Here is a 21,584-nt window from a genome sequence, read left to right on the forward strand (position 1 = left end):
AATCTTTGTCGAAATTTAAAAATCTTTCAAATTTCAGTCGAAATTTCCATCGAAATTTCCTCGAAACCCGAAATTTTATTTCTTTGCTATACTAACAAAAAAAAAATGTTGTATGAGTGTACCTCACACTTTATTTGCGTCTTCTTCCCAATCACTATTATGTACGAAATTCAAATCAAGAGTATAACTCTTCGATAACGCAATATAAATATCAAAAATTATGAAATCTACCCAGAATGAAATAAATCTAAAATTTATTAATTGTGAATAAAGATAACAATAAGAAAGTCTAAAAACAAGAGTTTAAATAGTAAATATGCAAACCTATTCTTGTCCTAATCCTACTACAATTCCTAGCCAAAAAAAAAAATTCTTGTCCTAATCCTAGTCTTAATCGGAAAAAATAAAAAATTAAGAACTTCAAATTCTCTTTCAATAATTCACATTTGTTTAATCAAATTGATTAATAATGTGTTTAAACTTATATGTAATTAATTCATTTAATTAAATATAACAAATTCAATTACAAACTCGTTTGACACTGTTTTTAAAACTATAAAAAAATACTTTTAAATTAGTAAAAACATTGTTTGTTGTGTTTGTCAAAAATAAATAAAAGTATTTTTGAGTAGTTTTTTAAGACATGTCATGTGCTTTTTCAAAAAGCACTTCCAAATATTTTTGCATAGAACATTTTAAATTTTTATAAAAATTTATACGTGCTTAATTATGAGTAGAAGTGTTTTTAGAAAAAAATGCAAGCATAAGCACATTCTATATTATAATATATAGACCAGTTATACTATATGTGAATATATCAATTATATAAAATAATTTTTTTATAAAATAATGCAACGGATATGAACTAAAAACATGTAGCCATTAACAGAATTGAAGCTTTGGTTTCCCATGCATAGATGCAGTTACCTCCATGGGCAAACCGACTCAGACCTCTCCTCTTATCCTGCAAAGACAAAGCATCCATAGTCAAAATCCATGCTCTTATGATATTGACTGGTACCATCTCCCATGGAAACTCCAATTCCCGGCTTATAGCATTGTATGCGCGTATTGACGATATTGTATCTGCCCGTAAAGTGTTTGATAAATTGGCTCAACGAAGCGTAAATGCGTGGAATGCTATGATAATCACGTATTCGCGTAAATATTACCCATTTGAAGTGTTAAGTTTATATAATCAGATGGTGTTGGATGGAGTTAGACCCGATAGCTCGACTTTCACTGTTGCGCTTAAGGCGTGTGCGAGCACATTGGAGTTGGAAGTGGGTGAAGAGATTTGGTCTAAGGCGGTGGATTGCGGTTACGAGTGTGATGTGTTTGTGGGGTCATCTGTTTTGAATTTGTACACCAAGTGTGGGAAGATGGATGAAGCGGTGGTGGTGTTCAATAAGATGCCTAGAAGGGATGTTGTTTGTTGGACAACAATGATAACTGGGTTTGTGCAGAGTGGGAGGCCAATGGAAGCAGTTGATATGTATAGACGAATGCAAAATGAGGGGATGGAATTTGATGGGGTTGTGATGATGGGGTTAGTACAGGCTTGTGCAAGTCTTGGGGACTTGAGATTGGGTCTTTCTGTTCATGGGTTTATGATTCGGAGAGGTCTTCGTATGGATGTTATGGTTCAAACCAGCCTTGTGCATATGTATGCTAAGAATGGACATTTGGAGATGGCTTCTTGTGTTTTCAATAAGATGCCTTACAAGAATGCCATTTCTTGGGGTGCTTTGATTTCTGGCTTTGCTCAAAATGGTTTTGCAGGGCATGCACTTGAAATGGTGGTAGAGATGCAGGGTAGTGGATTTGACCCGGATTCAGCGTCCCTTGTGAGTTCACTTATAGCATGTTCACAAGTTGGATCAATGAAATTGGGTAAATCCATACATGGCTATATTTTGAGAAGGCTTGATCTTGATGAAGTTTTGGGTACTGCAGTCATTGACCTCTACTCTAAATGCGGATCCCTTCCTTATGCTCGTGCTCTCTTTGATCAGATGGGTTCCAGAGACTTGATCTCTTGGAATGCTATGATTGCCAGCTATGGAGTTCATGGGCATGGAGAGGAAGCTCTGGCACTCTTCCTCCAGATGACAGAGACAAACTCAAAGCCTGATCATGCTACTTTTGCTTCTCTTCTTTCAGCCTTCAGTCACTCAGGTCTCATAGAAGAAGGCCGGTATTGGTTTGATATCATGGTTGACAAGTACAAGATCCCTCCAGGGGAGAAACATTATGCTTGTATGGTTGATCTATTGGCTCGTGCCGGACGTGTTGAAGAAGCTTGTGAGCTAATAGATTCTATGATCACTGAACCTGGGATTGCTGTTTGGGTTGCCATCCTGGCAGGTTGCCACAATCATGGGAAGTTGTCCATTGGAGAGAGCGCAGCAAAGAAGGTTCTTGAGTTAAATCCAGAGGACTTGGGAATATATGCTTTGGTCTCAAACTTTTATGCCAAGGCAAGGAAGTGGGATGATGTAGCACGTATGAAGAAGATCATGAAACAGACAGGAATGAAGAAAGTGCCTGGCTATAGTGTAGTGGAAGTGAATGGAGAGCTCCATGGTTTTCTTATGGAAGATAAGACCCACCATGATTATGAAGATATTATGCTACTTTTGAATAGATTGGATCATGACGTGAGAGCCATGGGATATATCCCAAGAACTGAATTTCTGTTGCACAATTTTGAAGAGGAACATTCCTCAGAGCAAAGACGATTTATCAAATTACTTTAACAAATTCATATTCGATCCCATTACTACTTTAAAACCCACTTGACAAACAGAAGAATCTGAGTATCCAAATTAACCTTCATCTTCCCCCATCTTATTTTTGGCAAGATCAGAGTAACGATCTAGTGGTACCCAGTTTATTTGGACCAAAATCTTCTCCCTTAATTCCTACACTACTACATACCTTCTAGAATGCAAAATCAGTATCTTCAACTTGTCAAGAGAAATTCAAAATCAAACTAGCTTTAGAAATGCCCAGTTCCACTAAATTTGCATATCTTTTGGAACCAGGTATTCAACAAAAATTATATTGAACTAAAATTGAGGGGGTAAAAAGTTTGTATCAACCAAAGAACAAGTTGGCAAAGATGGACAAACTGAAAAATCCTAATTTTACGAGCATTACAAAATTTTCAACAACATTGGGAAAAATAAGTTACTCCCCCATTTTTCCATTATAAAGGACGGAACAATGACCAGTTCTAGCAGAAGATGTTTCACAAACATCACCAATAGGCAAAATAATTCTCAAAATTCGAACTGTGGCTGCCTTTCAAAATTTCCTCATCTCCTATATCCTGCAGACTGAGTCTGAAGGTTTTGGTTGTCTTCTAACAAACGGTCATATTCAAGAAGTAGATCTGCAGCCTGTTTCTGGAGTGCAGCAACGTGGGCTTCAGCTGTTTCAACACTTTTATCTTTCTCCTCACATTCCAATTTCAACTTCTTCAAATCCGCTGATAAAGTTGAAATTTTTTCTTGCAGCAGCTTGACTTCCAGGGAAGATTTTTCTTCCTTTTCTTTAAGCTGAATCTTCTCTTTCTGAAGCCTGTCAACTTCTTCTTTTGAAGCTCCCACATTACTCCTCAATCCAATAAGCTTTGAAAGATAATGGTGCATTCGATCAATTATGAATCCAAGAAATAGGGTAAAACCTGAAAGTAAGATCAAGTTTGGGCCATCAGGGACATGCGGAGTATAGAGGACTATAAGAGGGATAAGAAAATTATTCACTGGAACAGCACAACAGTGGTCAGATATAGGTGTAAATTATATACAGTTAAGCTGCTAGTTTAGCAACTCTCAACTGTTCAGACATCAATCATAGTGCAGAGACCATACTTCGTTCTCAAGAAGATTATATAATTAACTTAAGCATTACCAATGCTGTAAATAGTGAGTGTCCAAGACCAGAGAGGCTGGACTAGGAGTCTAGGAGCATAGCAACAATCATAAGGAAGGAAGAGTGGCTTGCACTGTATTACATGGAAAGATATAATGCACTGTATTTTCAACCAATGAGCTGGGATTGCATTATTGAACCACAAAAAAGGGAAGGGTAAAAATAGGTCTTAACACTGAAACTAATTAAGGTAATCAAGACAATAGGAGAGAAACCTGTAGCCAATCACATATATGATGGATGGTGGTCTTATAAAGCCAAACTAAAGTTTTTAATAACAAAATTGCAACTAATTATAATATCAGTATCAAAATCCTGTAGTTCCCATGCCGACTTTAGTTAGAGTGGCTTCAGTTCTCACGTCAATGATTTGGAGGGTGGTAAAAAATCAAATTGAAGATTTTGGGAGTAAACCTGGTCACAATTTTATGAAACATTCAAGTCATTTGATTTTGTACTGAATTACTCCTTTTGTAATATATACACAAGTATAATATATAATTAATAGCACATCATAGAAGATATACAAATATTTAATTATCATCAAGCTATTGCAGAGGAACGAAATGAAAAACACAATAAACAGCATTCCTCAAGCTGTTACATAAAAGAAACAGTTTTCAGACCAATCTTTTAACATATTCTAAAGAAGCCACATGACAAATGCACAGCCAAGAGATTGTTACAATATATGTACAATACCATTAAATGGTATTATAGTAAAGCCTAGGCTGAATCCCTCAAGCCATCCTTTTCCAGTGGTGATAGCCTTAAACATGTTGTACTTTTCCTCTTTAAGGTGTTTCTTCTTGTTTACAGGCAACAAATGTGTCACACAAATTCTACTTCTTATTCTTCAGTGAGTCTCATATAAACCATATAATCACTGTGATTTATGAACCTATCGAACTATAAATTGACCAACAAAAGTAGGAAACCCTAATTAAGAAGCCACCTGTGAAGTTTAAAAAGTAAATACACAAGCACTCAAAGCTACTAAGAAGAAATGAGCAGGAACATACCCATTAATGAAGCCTCAAGCAAGTGGGTCCTCCATAGAACTTGATCCATGGGTGACATAGTGCCAAGCTTTACACCTTTGTTCTGGATCTTAACAATGCTGATAAAGCTTGATATGAGAATCACAGACATGGTGCCAGCAATGGTTTTTACAGTAGCTGGACCCTTACCCATTTTCAGCTGATCCAAACTCTTTATCACAAGCTCTCTCAATGGCCCAATTTTTACCAATAGAAGGAATGCCACAACACCCTCAACAAATAGAACTACGAACAACAACTGAATCATCTCTGCTTCCACAAAACAATACCCACCTAGCTGAAACCTTCACAAAGCTCTGATTTTTGCTCAACTGGGAACAAAATTTGAAACCCACCTCAAAAAAGCAGCTTCATTTCTCGGAAACTAAAGCAGTAGATCCATGAACTTTTAAAGAGACTGAAACAAAGAAAGAAAGAAGCTTCTCTTACACAGACTTATTTGTTCCCTTCCTACTGGAGCAAAAAATACCTCACTTCAACTACAAACTGGTGACCAAAAATCTACTTTTTTTTATGGGTATCAATTCTTCATCAACATTGGGTAACCCTCTTCACTAAAGCTGGTTTTATCGGCAAAGAATGCTGATTTAAGAACACAGATCTATACATTCAGCTAAATGAAGAAAGCATGAAGCTTTTCTGCATAAACCCATTACTAATGTCAGTGACTTTTCATTGAACTAGTGGTGTAATTTGGTAAATAAATTAATTTAGCAGGGTGTGATTAGCAAATGGGTTTACTTTTTCCGGACCAAACAAGTCATCACAGTCAAAAGCAAATAGCTTGAAGTGTAATTGACGTCTGACCAGAAAAAACAAAAAAGAAGTGGAATTTACGGAAAAGGGTTCAATGAGGAACAGTATTACCCAAAAAGAAAACAATTAGGATTCTTTTTTCCTAAGCAAAAGCAATTATAATTGGGAGGAGTGAAGGAAGCGAAGCATGATGAGGTATTGAGGTGTTTGAAGGTATGTAAGGAACTGTTTTTAACTTTTTAGACGAACTAGAAAATTGGTATTCGAACTTAATATCTTGAGTGAAGGATTAGATGCTCTTAATCATTAAAGTCATAAGTCTCTACATTTTGTAAGTAAATTTTAAATGTTAATTACATTATGCAATTACAAAGCATGGTCCATTATTGTTTTTAACTAACATTTTCTTATCATGATTACAAATTTTATGAAATTTACATTTTTCTTAAAAAGGAGAATCAATTAGTTTTTTATTGAAAGAGAACTGTTGTTTTAGCTTTGTCTTCTTTAACAGGGAGGGAGTACTGTTGGGTGTACTAGGTAATACCGTAATACCAATGTGGATAAAAATTGTAGCAACTCGCTTGTTGTACTTGTATTTGACAAATGGTCTTTGACTCTTGAGAAAGTTATTGCTAATTTGTACCACACTTACCTACTTCCACATTCAACCAAGCCACTGTTTTGTCAAGTACATGATTTTTACACTCTACATGCATCGCTAAAATTTTGGTATATTTATGACATTCTTGTTTTTTGGGGTCAAATATTTATGACATTGTTAAAAAATTCATAGGCAGTTCAGACCAAAAAATAAAAAATTCATAGGCAGCTACCCCATATAGTCCAAGACTGAGGTCTAATGGGCTAAGCTATAACATTGTTAAAAAGTCCAATGGGCTACACTATGAGTTATGTCCAATTCTTCAACCAACATTGTAAATTATTTCCTTTTCTTTCCCGAGTACTTTTTTGGTCAATTTTCTTTCCCAAGTATTCATTCACAATTTCACATTTTCTGGTAAAAAAGAAAGATATATATATATGTATCTTTTTCTATAAAATAAAATGGACGGCCTTTTTAAAGTATAAAATGCTTTGTAAGAATTGGTAGGGACTCGGAGGATTGTGAAATACTACGAGTTGTAGATTAATAACTAATTGGTGTCATTTTAAACACTTAATGTATTAAATAATCTACTATTTTTTTTTAGATTACAGGGGAGAGGGGAGGGTTAGAACCGGAGTGTGTAGGGGGGAGTTTTTATCCTCGACCAACTAGGCTAACCCCAATTCACACAACATAATCTACTATTAATAATTATTGTATAAATTAGAAAGTTAATCAAACTAATGAGATTATGAGAGTATTCTATATATAAAGACTTTATAAAAGTGGGGAGAGGGGAGAGAAAGAAAAGCTCATGCAGATTTTGTGGACTGCAGAAGATAATTTGTTAATAATACAGAAGAGCAAAAAGTGTACTCCTTCTTTTTCTCATGAGGGCTGCTATTTGCACATCTTTAAATTTTTTTTTGCACACCTTTTTTGAAAAAAAAAATTCAAGAAAAAAGACCATTTGGCCCTCCCTTCACCCACACACCTCATCCCCATCTCCCCTCCCCGTACACACCCCATCCATCCCCCCTAGCACACACCCCACCGTCGAAGCCCACCCCCCACCTCCCAATCCCTCCTCTCCCTCCCTCCCTCCCTCCCTCCCTCCCTCCCTCCCTCCCTCCTCCCTGCATGCACCACCGCCCAAGCAGACAGCCAAAAAATTTAAAAAAAAAATTGCAACGGGTTCGGCGAACCAGTGCTGAACCCGGTGGTTTCATTTGACAGGTACCCGCTGATTGGAATAGGATTGTTTGGTGGGTACCTACCGAACGAAACCACCGGGTTCGGCACTAGTCCACCGAACCCGCTGCAATTTTTTTGTGGGTGTGGGTGTGGGTGCAGGTGGCTGGCCAGTAAGGGATGTTCTGGGGAGTGATGACTGGCATCTGGAGAGTATTTTCCGACCGGTGGGGTGACTGGTGGTGGCCGGATGAAGGAGAGGGAAAGAGAGAGAGTAGGGCGGGCCGGGCAGGGGCTGGGGTTGGGTTTCTAGGAGAGAGAAAGATGAGGGGATGAGGGTGTGGTGGTCGGTGGGGTAAGAGGGAAGGAGAGAGAGTGGGGTGGGCCGGGGCTGGGGTGGTCGACAGGTGGTTACTCACGGGGGTGGGGTGTGTGCCGGAGAGAGGAGAGGTGGGGATGAGGTGTGTACCGGGGGGGGGGGGGAGATGGGGATGGAGTATGTGATTTTTGGGTGTGTGTGTGTTTTTTTTTTTTTCTGTTTAGGAAGGGTGTGCAAAAAGAAAAATGGATGAGATTTAAGGTCTTTTCCATTGAATTTTTTTTTTTTCAAGAAAAAGTGTGCAAAAAGAAAAAAATGGTGTGCAAATAGCAGCACTCTTTCTCATTAATTCTTTAAAGATTGAGCAATTACATGGGAATACAATATGGCCCTTAGTTTAAAAGACTATCTTTATGCCAAAAGTCTTCAATCATACAAAAGTTGAACCATTTATTATGTAGTTGAGCATTCAGTGCAACCCAACAAACATAAACCCTCATCAATTTTTCCTTTTTTGATAGAATATTATCATTTCATTCAAGTGCAACATGCACAAGCTATAAACAAGTTAGACAGTTTTTCCTTTCTCTCTTTTTTTTTTTTTTTAATTATATTCAATAAGTTATGTATAGTTAAACAGCTGGTCATCATTTTCTTTTGGGGATGGATACCGTTAGTGAGTAAACATATGGTTTATTTGTGTTTATACTTTATAGCTAGTATTGTAGAATCAGCTCCTCTATAAGGTTGTTTTTATTTCAACCTAGCCTCTCTTCCCATAGGGATGGGTGCCTTTGTCCACAACTTGCACTGTTGCACATTTGTTTTTGACAAGTTGATGGATTTTGAATAAGGGCCTCCATACTCTTCTAATTCTCTTTTTATTTTTTTAACAACTCATGCACTTGTTAATTAAATTAAACTTAATTAGCTGGCAAGTTGGCTTGCCAGAAGTTGCATATATAACTAATAACCTATCTTAAAGATGGGAGCATTATTTCAAGGGGAAATAATTTGAAATAATTGTTCAAACTGCTCATGGTTGAAGGGTTCAAGTGATATTGATAAAAACCCAAAATTAATAATTTAGTCCCAAAAGTTCAAGTGATATTGATTTGAAATGAATGAGGGATGGTACCCAATTCAAATCTTGATGCATTAAGAACAAAGAAAACCCAAAATTAATCTAAATAATAATATAATGTCAACCAATACATACAACCATTTTTCATCACTACTCTTTGCTGGTACAACAAATTCCACAATACTCTTTTTTTATGTCTATATAGGGTTTAGCTACTTCATATTGTATATGTCGGTTATAAATAATTTATTTCGATTCCACATTATATATAATTTAAAATTCACTATTATGTAGTAAAATTCATGAATTATATAAGTGGTGCATAAAAATTCTCATAATACTTATAGAGAGTATCTAATCCCACGCTATACAAAGTTTGAATTCCATCACTCTTTGTTCTCTTATAAAATTTAAAAAATAAAGTAAAATCTTTTCGAGCTATTTTTCTAAACACACCCAGCTAAAACTTGACCCAGTTGACCTTGAGCAGTATTAACCTTTGGTTTGGTTGATTAATTGTGTATTTTATTTGAAAAAATCAGAAGTCAATAACTCGTGCACCAGCTACCACTGATATTCTATGGACCTTCTTCTGTGGAAGAACTTCCTATGGGATTAAAATATCAACTCCAGCTAAGCTGCTAAACTATAGTGCATGTCACGTTGGGTTCAAATTAAAGAGCCTAGTGGCCAATATTAATGTGAACTGTCTGTCAACCCAAGCCAGCCCACTGTTGTTTATTTTTGCGGTTTCCACTTTATGTATTTGACCAGGGCAATAATGTAATTATCAAAATCCTCTTTCCATATGGCAAAAATACAATATATTTTTTTTTCTTTTTTCAAATTAAACAATGAAATGAAATGGAGCAAACTGTTTGTTAGCATCAACTGGGCCACTCTAGCAAGTGATCTTGAAAATCACAATTAATAGGGCTATCCAAAAGAATATATAAAATGCACTCTTCAATTCCAAAGTGCTGGGGATAGTGAAAACTAAGATGATCAGTATGTTTTCAACATAATGATATAGATTAGAGTTGTGTATAATTTTATTTAGGATATGTAGAGAGTCACTTGCTGTTAAAAAATTATATAATTATGGAGAATATCGACATGTATAATATGTACGCACTTTATAAAAATGTGTGAAGAATATAGACATGTATGGTGTGTACACACTCTGTAAAAATGTGTGATCAAATTCATTCACAACTTATGCACAACACACTATTCACCAACATAAAATTTATTTTGAATCTTGAACAACCATTCACACGACAATTAACGCTTTTAACAATATTTGTTTTTGGTGAATGTGTGATTTTTCCATTTACTTTTCCCAACTTATTTTTGCTTATATGATTATATCATCACTCAAAATATTCTATAATTCTATCCAATTAGGTTGGGGGCTTTTATGATTTAGTATACTTTCTGTGCAATAATGACAATCATTAAAAATAGAACATAAACTAAGCTATTATATTATGTAACGTCTAGAAGGCTTAGGCTAAATCCCACTAACCAATCTTCAATTTTTACCCTTATTTAGAAAAAACAAGGCCGAACTCTTGTTGCGTTCATACTGAAATTAGAAGCTCCAACCACGCTAATCAATTTTTAACCTTTTTAAAATCATCAAATAATAAATACCAGCAACTAGCTGTTTTATTTTGGTAACTAACAAATGTCCTTTTTAAAAAACAGAAAAGTAAAAAGTCGAAAAATAAATTTACAATTCATTGGAATAAGAATAACAAAGCCCAGAAAAAGACAAAAAACTGAGTCAGCAAAGAAATGTTTCCACAGAAGCCGACAAGCAAACACAGCTTTCATAATTCACAGTTACTGTTTTGAAGTCAGCCGCCGCTAATTAACTCCAACCTCTACACCCAACAACAACAAAACTTGCCACCTTCTTTGAACCAAATGGGGTACTAGGAGTCTAGGACTCTAAAATAAAAACTTGAAAACTACAATATTAATAGAAAAATATAATAATTTAACCCTAAATTATGGAGAGAAAATTTGAAAATTAACCATTTTTATTTTTATTAAAGACTTTTAATGTATTTTTAAAATTAATTCTCGAGTCAGCAGTCTTCTTGAAGACTGTGTTCAAATCTTATCAAGTAGTATTAGAGAAAGATTCAAGCATTACTCGACTAAATTTGATCGGGTGATTGAGAGTTAGATTTATAAAATTTTTAAAAATTGACTAAAAGATTTCTTTTTTTTTTTGGTCATAATTTCATAAAGTTAAAAAGTGTTTGACTGACTCAAATGTAGACTATTTTTCCAAATTTCACATTATGCAGATTGTAATTAATAAAAACATTATCTGCCAATAGCATTTCACGTAAAATTGAAGAAAACTAATGGACTCAACTCGCTGAGAGAGATGTCTGAACAGAGGAGAAGAAACAGAGACTTTTACATAGAGAAAGAAAGGTCAAACATGACGGGTAGCGTCCGTCAATGGTTGATAAACCCCTCTACAACTCTCCCTTTCTCTCTCTAAAGCTCCCTCCATCCCTCTGCCCCCTCTCTCTCTCCCTCTAAAACAATTTGTTTCCTTGGTGGGTCGTTGAAGGGTTTCTTGGAGGAGCTTGGGGTTGTGTTATTTTGTGGTGGGTTTGGTTGCAGAGGTTGAATTTGGTGCGGACCAAGAGATTGTACTCTGACATTTTTTGGGTCTGTTCTGAATCTGGTTGAGACAAAAATGGCAGTAAGTTCACATGTTTTCTTCTTGTGCTTTATTTTGATTTCTCTTTCTCAGGTTTAATGTATGATTTTTCTGTTTGCTTTTTGAGAAAGCTGAGGAAAAGAAAGAGAAGGGGATTTTAAATCTTGTGCATTAGGTTGAACATGCTCTATTTATTTACCTGAATTCCAAAAAATATGAACTTGATATAGCATAGATGATTTTTCTTCTAATTTTGGGATTTATCTACCATGTTGGAATGGACAAAGCAGACTTGGGATTTTTATTTTATTTTAATTTTTCCTGACTAACAACACTGCCTTTTTTATAGTTTGTTGACATATGAAGTCTGTAGTAAACCTGGATATATTGTTGATCTGGATACTTTTCAGTAGGGATTTTAGGGTTTATGTTACTCGGGCAGTAGAGAACAAGAGGATGATCAATCAGAGTGCTTTATCAATCCTTATTGACCTACATTTTCAGCTTGTGCACATTATATATAATTAAGAATGAATAAAAAATTCTTGCATTTTTCATGTGGTTGAATTTGCATAAAATTTGTGTGCTGATGAATTTGAACCTGAGCTTTGTTATATTGCATAATAGTCCTGTTGAGTTTGTGTTGAATTATTGTTTTGAGCATCATGTAAGTAGAATTGCACTGGGGTTCTGCAGTCTAGTTCATGTTGTATTATGTTTAATTAATGATACATGTGGCTCCTGTAGTTTAAATCTTGGAAGTTGAAACTCATGCTCAAAAATTGTGGGTGGAAAAATCTTTTGATGGGGCCATATTAGTTTTTCTGAGGGTTTTATGCATTATACTTAATTTGTCTTTGGATAAACGATAATCTCTCTTTCTCTTTCTCTCCAACTAGTTGATTATAGGAAGTCAATGATCTAGCTCTGTTATGATGCTGTAGATTAACTTTCTGGTTTGGGTATTTACATTGGAAATTCTCTGGCTTCTTAGTGAAAATGGATATATGGGTTCTCATTATGTGGATGGAGAAATCATTATACATTACTTTGCTATGCATTTTACCGTGTCTCCAAATTGATAATGTTGAGGCACAAGGTGAGAAACTTGGATAAGATATCCTCTATATGTTAGCATTTCAAGATAAATGAAATTAATGGGTTGACCTTGGTTTCATGATCTACCAAGATAGTCTTCCATACTACTGAGTTTAGAGGAAGTCAGGTCTGATTCTAGTATATGCCTTTAAAACTTTAAAACAGGATTTTGCATTACAATGCTTGTCCTTTGCTTTTAAGTGCATAAATATGCAGTCTAAACCAAACCAATTCCATGGACAGTCATGGAGTTGGTATGATTTGTATGTGTCATCTAGTAGATCTTTTGGCCCACGTTCATTTCCATGGGCTGTCGAGTCATTTACTGCCCTCATTTTAGGCTGATCAGAATAGACATGGAAAATTATCAGGAAAGTTGTCTGAAGTGTGTCTTTGAGCAAATGCATAAATGTCTGTGTGGCCTCCCTCTTTTACCTCATTCTTTGGATGGTCAGCAAAGCTTGTTGAAGAAGTATCTCTTTCGCATTACTTTGAGAAGGTTTAGGGAGTTGCAATAGATTCTGAATGTCTTTTTCTTCCCTAACCTGGTCTAACTTTGCCAATTTGAGTGTTTATTATAATGCGGTTGAGGAAGATGAATTTGTGTTCATGCAGAACCACCTGCTATACTTGTCCATATCATCTTTGAAAATTTGGGCCTCGTTGTTCTTCATGGTTTCATCATCCTACTTTAACTCACCTGTCCAATGACCCTGCTTATAGAAGAAGTCTCATAAACTTCATATGATGCTGCTTGATGTACTGAATATATGAACTGATGAATAATGGATCCATTTACAGATGTAGTAGATATGACATTATTTCTTTATGTTGCAGCAACGTTCACATGTACCAAAGTTTGGCAATTGGGAAGGTGAAGACAATGTTCCTTACACAGCCTATTTTGACAAGGCTCGTAAGGGTCGAACTGGGGCCGGGGGAAAGATGATTAACCCAAATGACCCCCAAGAGAACCCGGATATGCTCTCTGATATATCATCGTCAGCATCATCTCCTCCCAAAGTTAGAGCTGAACCAGAAAAACCAAGTCATGAACGGAGAAGAAGCAGGGATGATAATGACGTAAGGCAATATTCCAACTCTCCAGGCCATCGTGACAATTTGGTCCGCAAAACTTCTGGTGAATCAACAAATAATAGAGGTCGTGGAGTAAGTTCTGGTGAAACTCATCGGAAACCTGTACGACCAAGTTTTGGGTCTGAGAACAGCGTTGAACGTTCACCTCTCCATCGCCATGCAAGGGTCTCGGGGAGAGATTCTCCCTCCTGGGAAGGAAAGGCTTCGTATGAAGGTAGCCATGGTACTCCTGGAAGATCCCGTCTTAAACCCCGAGGCAACGAAAGTGTAAATTTTCTTCCTGATATCCATCATTATATTTGCCATATTAGCATAAACTTGTCACAGTGTTGTCTATTTGCAATGTCTATGTTAATTGACAGTAACAAAGTATGATCTCAAAAACTTGCTTTGACTGATGGTGCAGCACCATTCAAGGTAAAAACCATTGTTTTCAAAATGATTGTTCCTGCAGTTCACAACAAAGCTTAAAATGGAGTTGTTTCATACATGGTTTTGTTTCGAAATTATCTTCTTCCTAGATAAACTGATACAGTATTTTGTCAAGTCTTGTTCCTGAGTATGTGGCTTTTTAATGTGGCAGCCTGAGAAAGGTGCTGCTGTTCCAAAATTTGGTGAGTGGGATGAGAACAACCCAGCATCAGCTGATGGTTTCACTCACATTTTCAATAAAGTGAGGGAGGAGAAGGCAGGAAAAGTACCCGGCACACCTCCTGATTCGTCTTACAACAATTCTCGGAAGCCTGCTCCCAATGACAGTGCTAAGGTTTGTCTAATTGATCACTGTTCTTCTTCCAAGCATTGGTTCTTGTGGTTTTGTTATTTTCATGGAACTTCTGGATTTTTGTCTCATTTCTTTCTTTTTGTTTTAACTCATTTTACAGAGTTGCTGCTTTCCATGGAGCAGAAAATGATACCTCTGAATTTATGGGTAATTATATGGTGTATGTGTTTGGACCTGTAAATATCTTTGAAGGCTCTTTCTTTCCATGAGTACCTTCTATAAAGTGCATTCATTTTATCTGAGCATGTGTTGCTATTTTGTATTAATAAAGATTTCATTTCAGTCTCTGAATGAGTGAATGGAAATCTTTTTCTTTTTTCTTTTCATCTTTAGCTGTGTTCACTGTGTTGTGCACTTTAATTATCCTTTTTTTTTTTTTTTGGCCTGGAGCCCTTTAATTATCCATTTAACTACTATATGTGGCTATGAAAAACCAGATACAGATTCTTTGATTCTATTCCAATATATGGCGGCAATATTTGTCTTCGTTCTTGGGTTGCATTTTCCTAGGGAAATATGTGTGACATTCATTTTGCTTATTGTATAATCTGGTGGAAGCCTAGCTACACCTATTATTTAATAATCAAAGTCCAAAATTCAATTAAAATTCATCCAAATTTTAGATGGTGAAGCACTGAAGCCTTGAATTTGTGAACATGGACGTGCAATTGTTGAATTTTATGACCACTTTGCCCTTGCATTATAAAAGGCCAATAATGCACGTGATTTTTATGTGAGAATTTCATCTAAAATCTAGACTTAATTGTAACAAAAGATAAACTTAATCAAATAATTGAATCTACATATTAGTGCTTTCGGAAAAAATTGAATCTACATATACTTAAGTGAAAGAAGGCCAAAGTTACAAGGACCAAATGGTCATTTGCCCTATCGTTCCCTTTCCCAATCGCATGAGACCCACACCTACTTATTCGAGGGTCTATCGGTAAATTCCGTAATATTTCACATTAGAATCTGAGCCGCCGACAAAGAAAAAAGGAAAAGAGAGAAAAAAGGGTCAACAGTCAATAGGTGTTTCAGTGGCAGCAACCAGTCAATCGTGACCGTTGAATCAGATCACTCCTCAAAACCTCATCAATAATCCATCCGTCCAAATAATGAGAGTCCAGCACTGCAGCCTGAGGTTGCTCGCATACTTTTCTTGCTCCACAGACAACCCATTGAAATTGAACCCCAACCCATTTCCAATCGAGCGCCAAAATTTCGCGGCGCGTTTCAGAAAATTCAAATTTCACCCGAAAAAAACGTTAAGAAACTAAAACTCAAATGTTAGAAGCTCGAAACCTAAAACCCTCTCTCGCTCTCACTCTCTCTCACCGGGATCTGATTGCCAATTTGCCATAGCTGAATTGAATACAGAGAGCAGATCGCTGTGTTCGAATCCGAACAAATCTCAGGTACTTCACTTTCATTCGAATTTCCATTTCCATTCGCGGAGCAAATCCCTTTTCATTTCTCCCTTCAATTTTAGTTTGCACAGCCACATATTATATTCCCCATTAATTTTACTTGAAGCTTGACTATTGTTTTCCCTCAAATTCGTGTACCCAATTGAGCAATTGTGTTGAAAAAGGTTGAAAATCGTTTTGGGTTGTATTGGGATCTACAGGGTAGATTTCATTTCGCTTTGAAATTTGGGATCTCTATGTCCAATTAAGCTTCATATCTCGCTTCAATTTTCAGATTGCACATATTTATATTCCCCAAATTTTGCTGGAAGCTCGATTGTTTTCCCCTCAAATTCGTGTACCCAATTGAGCAGTGGTGTGAAAAAAGGTTGAAAATTGTTTTGGGTTGTATTGGGATCTACAGGGTAGCTTTCATTTCGTTTTGAAATTTGGGATTTCTATGCCCAATTGAGCTTAAACTCATGGTGAGAGAGAAAACGGTGGAGTCCTTTTATAAGAGGCTGTGTGAATCGGCAACAGCCTCGTCTCAGTCCCCTCTGCTCATTTTCCCATCGACTTCAGATGCGGACTCACTCTGTGCTCTCAAAATCATTTTCCATGTCCTTGAATCGGATTCAATCCAATATGCTTGCTACCCCGTCTCATCGTTTCAAGAAATTCACAAGTACGCAGGACCTGATCTGTGTTCTTCGTCCGAAAAGCCTGTTTCAATCCTTTTGATCAATTGGGGGTGCCACCGGGACTTGAGGAAGATTCTCAATTTGTCCCCGGTGGCACGTGTTTTCGTGGTTGACAGTCACCGTCCGATTCATTTGCACAACCTGAGTGATCAGAATGACCGTGTGGTTGTGCTTTATACTATGGATGATGAACGCCAGGCTGATTTGGCCTATGATATTGATGATGTTTCGGCTTTGGCAAATGCGAGTGATTTGAATAGTGATGATGAGTTTGATCCTGTATCGGATAGTGATGATGATAGTGACAGCCAAAGTGATGAAGACGAAGCTGGGGATGATGATGGGTCGAGAAAGCGAAGAAGGGTTTCTCGGGAAGAGGACCCAGTTAAGCTTTTTGGGAAGCTGAAGAAGAAATACTATCATTTGGGTACTTTTCATGGTAAGCCTTCAGGGTGTTTGATGTATGATTTGTCACATTTTTTGAGGAAGAACACAAATGAGTTGCTTTGGTTGGCTTGTGTTTCTTTGACGGATCAGTTTGTACACGAGAGGTTAACAGATGAGAGGTACCAAGCTGCGGTTATGGAGCTTGAGCAGTATATTAACAGTTCAGGGAATTTGGAGGCAGTGACTTCGGTGACTCTCAAAGATGGGACAAAGATTCGTGCACCCAATTCATCTAGGATTGAATATGAAGATGAACCTAGACTAATGCTGTTACAGGAATGGAATTTGTTTGATTCAATGCTTTGTTCTTCATACATTGCAACTAAATTGAAGACGTGGAGTGACAATGGTATGAAAAAGCTCAAGCTTCTTCTTGCAAGGATGGGCTTTGCACTTGTGGATTGCAAACAGAAGTTTCAGTACATGAATCTTGAAGTGAAAAAGAAGATGAAAGACGAGTTTGAACGGTTTTTACCGGAGTATGGACTCACTGATTTCTACTACAGGAGCTTTCTGCGGCTCCATGGTTATAGCTCAAGGGTATCTGCAGCTGATGTGGTGTATGGAGTCACAGCTTTGCTTGAATCGTTTGTGGAATCGGATGGCTCTTGTGCTTCCAAGCAGTTTGGGATGGCTTATGATGCATTGTCATTGAGCAATCTTGATAAGCTGAAAGCTGGAATGCAACATGCAATTAGGATACAGAGGGCAATTCTTACACAAGGAAGCCTAGCCATAACCAAGAGTGGTTGTATAAGAAGTGGAAGGAAATTTAGGTGGGTGAAACTTCAAGATTCTGTGGATGCAAAATTGTTGGGGTACCCTCAGGCATTGACTAAGTTCTGCTTTTTTCTGATGGATGCTCTGAAAGAGAGGGGAGCTAGAATGAAGCCTCTGGTTTGTGCTTGCTTGTCACAAGATCCCAAAAAGGTCTTCATTGTTGGGGTTTCTGGGAAGCCTCGACTTGGGGCAGTTCAGGGGAATGCATTTGGAATGGCATTTAGAAATGCAGCTCAGGAGATTGGCTCAGAGTTCTTCCATGAGATGTTTGAGTCTTCATGGATTGTTCTGGATGCATCTGTAGTTAATTCCTTTATGGTGAAATTGACTGAGAAACTGTGATGTAGAACTTTTTGTAAGGCAAAATGTCTTACTCCACCCTTTAGCTACTTTGAGCGAAGTTTGGGTCATGTTTGAGATGACCAATAATTAATATGTTTTAGTTGATCTGTACCATGAAATATAATTCTGTTTTTTTTTTTTTTTTCAATAAATCTTTCTCATTCACTTTTGTTGTAACATACTAACATGTTCTTTCTTTTCATATATAAATTCAACTTGACCTTTTTCTAGTAGGTAATCAATTTCTTTCATATATATCCCATTAATCATTTTTATGGGACAACATGTGTTAACAAATACTTTTACAAAGTTTTGAGCCTCCAGATCTCATAAATCCAAGGACTTTAAACAAAACTAATGTAGGCATTTTTAATCAATTAAATAAGATGGGGCTTATGTGGCGTTATAGCTAATAATAAAAAACCTGAAAAAAAAAAAAAAAAAAAAAAAAAAAACTGGAAAAGAATGAGAAACACAAACGTTGGTACGAGGGAGGGAGACAGATGTATGATGATGGTGCTCCTTTACAGCGGTCCCACCTCTTTTTGGGAGAAGTTATTACGTAGGTTGTGTTTATTAACATGGAATATGAGAGAAAATGGAGAAAGAATTGGAAAGAATTGGAGTGGGGGAATGATTCTCGCTAAGTTGTTTACTAATTATCTATAATGAGAATAAAAATGAAGTTGATTTTCACTCTTGTGTTTACTAATGATCATGAATTGAAATAAAAACTTGTTAATTACTAAAAAGTTTAAGTGTTGTTTAAAAAACAAATTATTTTCTTGATGAGTATTTTAGAATTATTAAAAAAATTAAGGGTACTTTTGGTATTGAATTAATGACTCTTGATGGAATGAAAGTCAATACCATGTCCCCCCAAGAAATGAGATTAAGGAGGGTGTACTTAATCCAGATTTTTAAAGACTTTTTTTAAGTGAGAGACTTTCATAAACTTTCAAAATTATGATAGACTTTTAAAGAGTTTTATAGACTTTTATGAAGTTTTATTAAAAAAACTTTCATAGACATTGATAGATTTTCAATGACTTTTTGATACAAATATCATTATGAAATATTGTAAGATATAGCATCCGTATATCACAAAGGGCAATGAAAATGCAATGAAATCAAACATAAGGCCAATAAAAAATAGTGAAATCAAACAAAAAATGACAAGCTGATGAAAGAATAATCTCCAAAAAATCAAGATTGTTAAGAAACTTACTAATATATTGAATGATCTAAAACTGGTCTTCAATATTTGTCAAAACTTACTATTCAATGTTACATGGATAATGTTAAATTCAGATAACGTTGACGAAAACGAGCTTACAAGTGTGAAGACAATTAAATTAAAAAATAAAATAATACATATTGAGAAATGCATATAAGTTTTAAAATTTGAAAGAAATAATGTTGTATTACTACTTAACATATAAGTCAAAAATTTAAATAATGTTGAACTAATCTCTTTATTATTGTATCTAACAGATAAATCTAACTCAAGTCATTCTTAAAACTCTCAACGTAAACATACAAAAAATAAAAGGGTGGAACAATATATTATAATTGACATGTTGTAAACCCTTAAAACTAACTTCTGGAGCACTAAAGTCTGGAGTTAGAATCATATATGACAGGTCTATTTATATGTAATGGCATAGTGATGGGACAATATAAGGAATAGGTGTATCAATGTTGGAAGGGACATACACGTGCGCATGTAATGCTAAAGGAGGCAGAGAGAGAAAAGGGGAAGCATTTTCTCAAAAGTCTTTTAAAGTCTTGAGGGGAAATGGAAGAGAAATAAGAAGATTTGGTATGTATACTTTAATGCCAAAAGTCTTTCAAAGTTTATGAATTTGAGAAATCTATGAAAATCATTAACATTTTGAGTACCGTATGACTTTCATAGACTTTTTAAAAGTCTTAATTGAGTACTCCCTAACTTTCATAGACTTTTTAAAAGTATATAAAAGTCTTGATTGAGTACCTCATGACTTTTTAATTTAACAAAAGTCTTTAAAAGTCTTGATTGAGTACACCCCCCTAAGGGAGTGATTCCTCATTTTAGAGTGGGCCCAACTTATTTTTTAATTTTCTAATACAAGTAAACACAAGATTAGAGTGAAATCAGAATAAACAAGAATCTTGCATTAGAGTGGAATGAAAATAAATAAGAATCTTAATGGCTTATGACTCCTATTCATTCCACTCTCATTACATGTAAGTAAAAGTGCTCCTAATGCATGATCAAGGATGGAGAACTACTAGTCTTCCCAACCTTTATGAAAATTCAATGAAAGTGATTAACTATATTGGACTTTTAACACTCAAAATATGGTTCCATATTTGTTTATGAATGAGTTTGCTACAATTAAACGGCATACATGTTTATGAACAGATTAGGACTTAAACTCATTTTTGGAGAAGACACAAAGAAGCAATCTATTTAGTTAGTGTAAGTCACTGCGTCTCTAATTACACCCTCTAGAAATATCTTCAAGGCTTTTTCTCTTTTCTTTGTAAATCATCATGTTGATTCTCTTCACCTCTCCTCTACATGCCAGCCTTCAAATGCGGGACCGTCATGTGCATGTGTCTCGTAACGACATATTTTCTGAGCTCTTTCCTTCCCAATCCTCTACCTCCTGGTGTTCGTCTTCCTCTTCCTTCCATGCCGCCATTACCATCACAAAATTGGAATTCTATTACAAATTTTAACTTCTTCTAGTATCTCATTGCACAATTTTGTTCTTATGATAACATAATAAATGTTTAGTGGTTGAGATAATGTGAGTTAGAAAAACAAATCTAGAAAATATATTTCGTATGAAAATAGAAAAACAAATGATGTTCGTATGAATTTGGGGTTGGAACATGAAGCGGGAGCTGCGGGACCACAAATGGGAGCATCCCCACAGAATTGTTTCTGAATAAGTTAGTAACAAATCCAAATTGAAGCTTCATGTAACGCCCACCAAAAATATAACCCAAACCTACCAAGAAATAAAGATTAAAATTTAATTCCATTCAAATTCGAATTATCTCTTAACAAATTATAAATAAAGTTGTCACTGATGAATGTCACCAGAACAAGAACATCAATGTTATGTTAGGGTCAAAGTCAACGACAACAGACCTACACGTATAAACTACCAAAGAAAAAACGAAAACACCCGTAGCTAGGCTGTAAAGCCCAGAGCCCGAACGAACCAACTGGCCCTTTTGGAACTAAACCCGGCCTAGGCACATTAAGCCCAAACCCAAGTA

General features: G+C 36.0%; 4 protein-coding genes across 5 annotated transcripts; 3 read left to right on the forward strand and 1 right to left on the reverse strand.

Annotated features, from left to right (window-relative positions):
• Positions 1-912: 912 nt before the first annotated feature.
• Positions 913-2,759, forward strand: LOC147276095 (Tetratricopeptide repeat (TPR)-like superfamily protein). Its single transcript, XM_086253485.1, has one exon. It carries the CDS (start codon positions 918-920, stop codon positions 2,757-2,759), a length of 1,842 nt encoding a protein of 613 aa, XP_086109611.1. The 5' UTR covers positions 913-917.
• Positions 2,760-3,127: 368 nt separating this feature from the next.
• LOC147276096 (B-cell receptor-associated protein 31-like protein) lies at positions 3,128-5,657 on the reverse strand. Its single transcript, XM_086254931.1, has 2 exons — positions 4,962-5,657; positions 3,128-3,691 (listed from the first exon to the last, which is right to left on the reverse strand). The coding sequence occupies exons 1-2, from the start codon at positions 5,245-5,247 to the stop codon at positions 3,321-3,323; spliced, it is 657 nt and encodes a 218-aa protein (XP_086111057.1). The 5' UTR covers positions 5,248-5,657; the 3' UTR covers positions 3,128-3,320.
• A 5,714-nt stretch (positions 5,658-11,371) lies between these two features.
• On the forward strand, positions 11,372-14,957 carry LOC147276097 (RPM1-interacting protein 4-like). 2 transcript variants are annotated; one of them, XM_086255052.1, is made up of 4 exons: positions 11,372-11,691; positions 13,585-14,112; positions 14,429-14,611; positions 14,730-14,957. In XM_086255052.1, the coding sequence occupies exons 1-4, from the start codon at positions 11,686-11,688 to the stop codon at positions 14,757-14,759; spliced, it is 747 nt and encodes a 248-aa protein (XP_086111178.1). In that variant the 5' UTR covers positions 11,372-11,685; the 3' UTR covers positions 14,760-14,957. The 2 variants fall into 2 exon arrangements, with proteins under 2 accessions (XP_086111178.1, XP_086111177.1); XM_086255051.1 differs by lacking the exon at positions 11,372-11,691 and having other exon boundaries at positions 13,576-14,112.
• A 1,026-nt stretch (positions 14,958-15,983) lies between these two features.
• On the forward strand, positions 15,984-18,308 carry CDC45 (cell division cycle 45). Its single transcript, XM_086255231.1, has 2 exons — positions 15,984-16,047; positions 16,334-18,308. The coding sequence occupies exon 2, from the start codon at positions 16,521-16,523 to the stop codon at positions 18,306-18,308; it is 1,788 nt and encodes a 595-aa protein (XP_086111357.1). The 5' UTR covers positions 15,984-16,047; positions 16,334-16,520.
• The last annotated feature ends 3,276 nt before the right edge of the window (positions 18,309-21,584 follow it).

This window comes from Dryas octopetala, chromosome 8, assembly GCF_963921425.1.
Source record: "Dryas octopetala chromosome 8, drDryOcto1.1, whole genome shotgun sequence".
NCBI lineage: Eukaryota > Viridiplantae > Streptophyta > Magnoliopsida > Rosales > Rosaceae > Dryas > Dryas octopetala.

Coding starts and splice junctions, on each gene's coding strand:
- LOC147276095 (XM_086253485.1), top strand. CDS start 918: ATGCAGTTACCTCCATGGGCAAACCGACTCAGACCTCTCCTCTTATCC.
- LOC147276096 (XM_086254931.1), bottom strand. CDS start 5,247: ATGATTCAGTTGTTGTTCGTAGTTCTATTTGTTGAGGGTGTTGTGGCA. Junction 3,692..4,961: donor GCTTGAGGCTTCATTAATGG/GTATGTTCCTGC, acceptor TCTTACTTTCAG/GTTTTACCCTATTTCTTGGA.
- LOC147276097 (XM_086255051.1), top strand. CDS start 13,576: ATGTTGCAGCAACGTTCACATGTACCAAAGTTTGGCAATTGGGAAGGT. Junction 14,113..14,428: donor AACCCCGAGGCAACGAAAGT/GTAAATTTTCTT, acceptor TTAATGTGGCAG/CCTGAGAAAGGTGCTGCTGT. Junction 14,612..14,729: donor CTCCCAATGACAGTGCTAAG/GTTTGTCTAATT, acceptor CTCATTTTACAG/AGTTGCTGCTTTCCATGGAG.
- CDC45 (XM_086255231.1), top strand. CDS start 16,521: ATGGTGAGAGAGAAAACGGTGGAGTCCTTTTATAAGAGGCTGTGTGAA.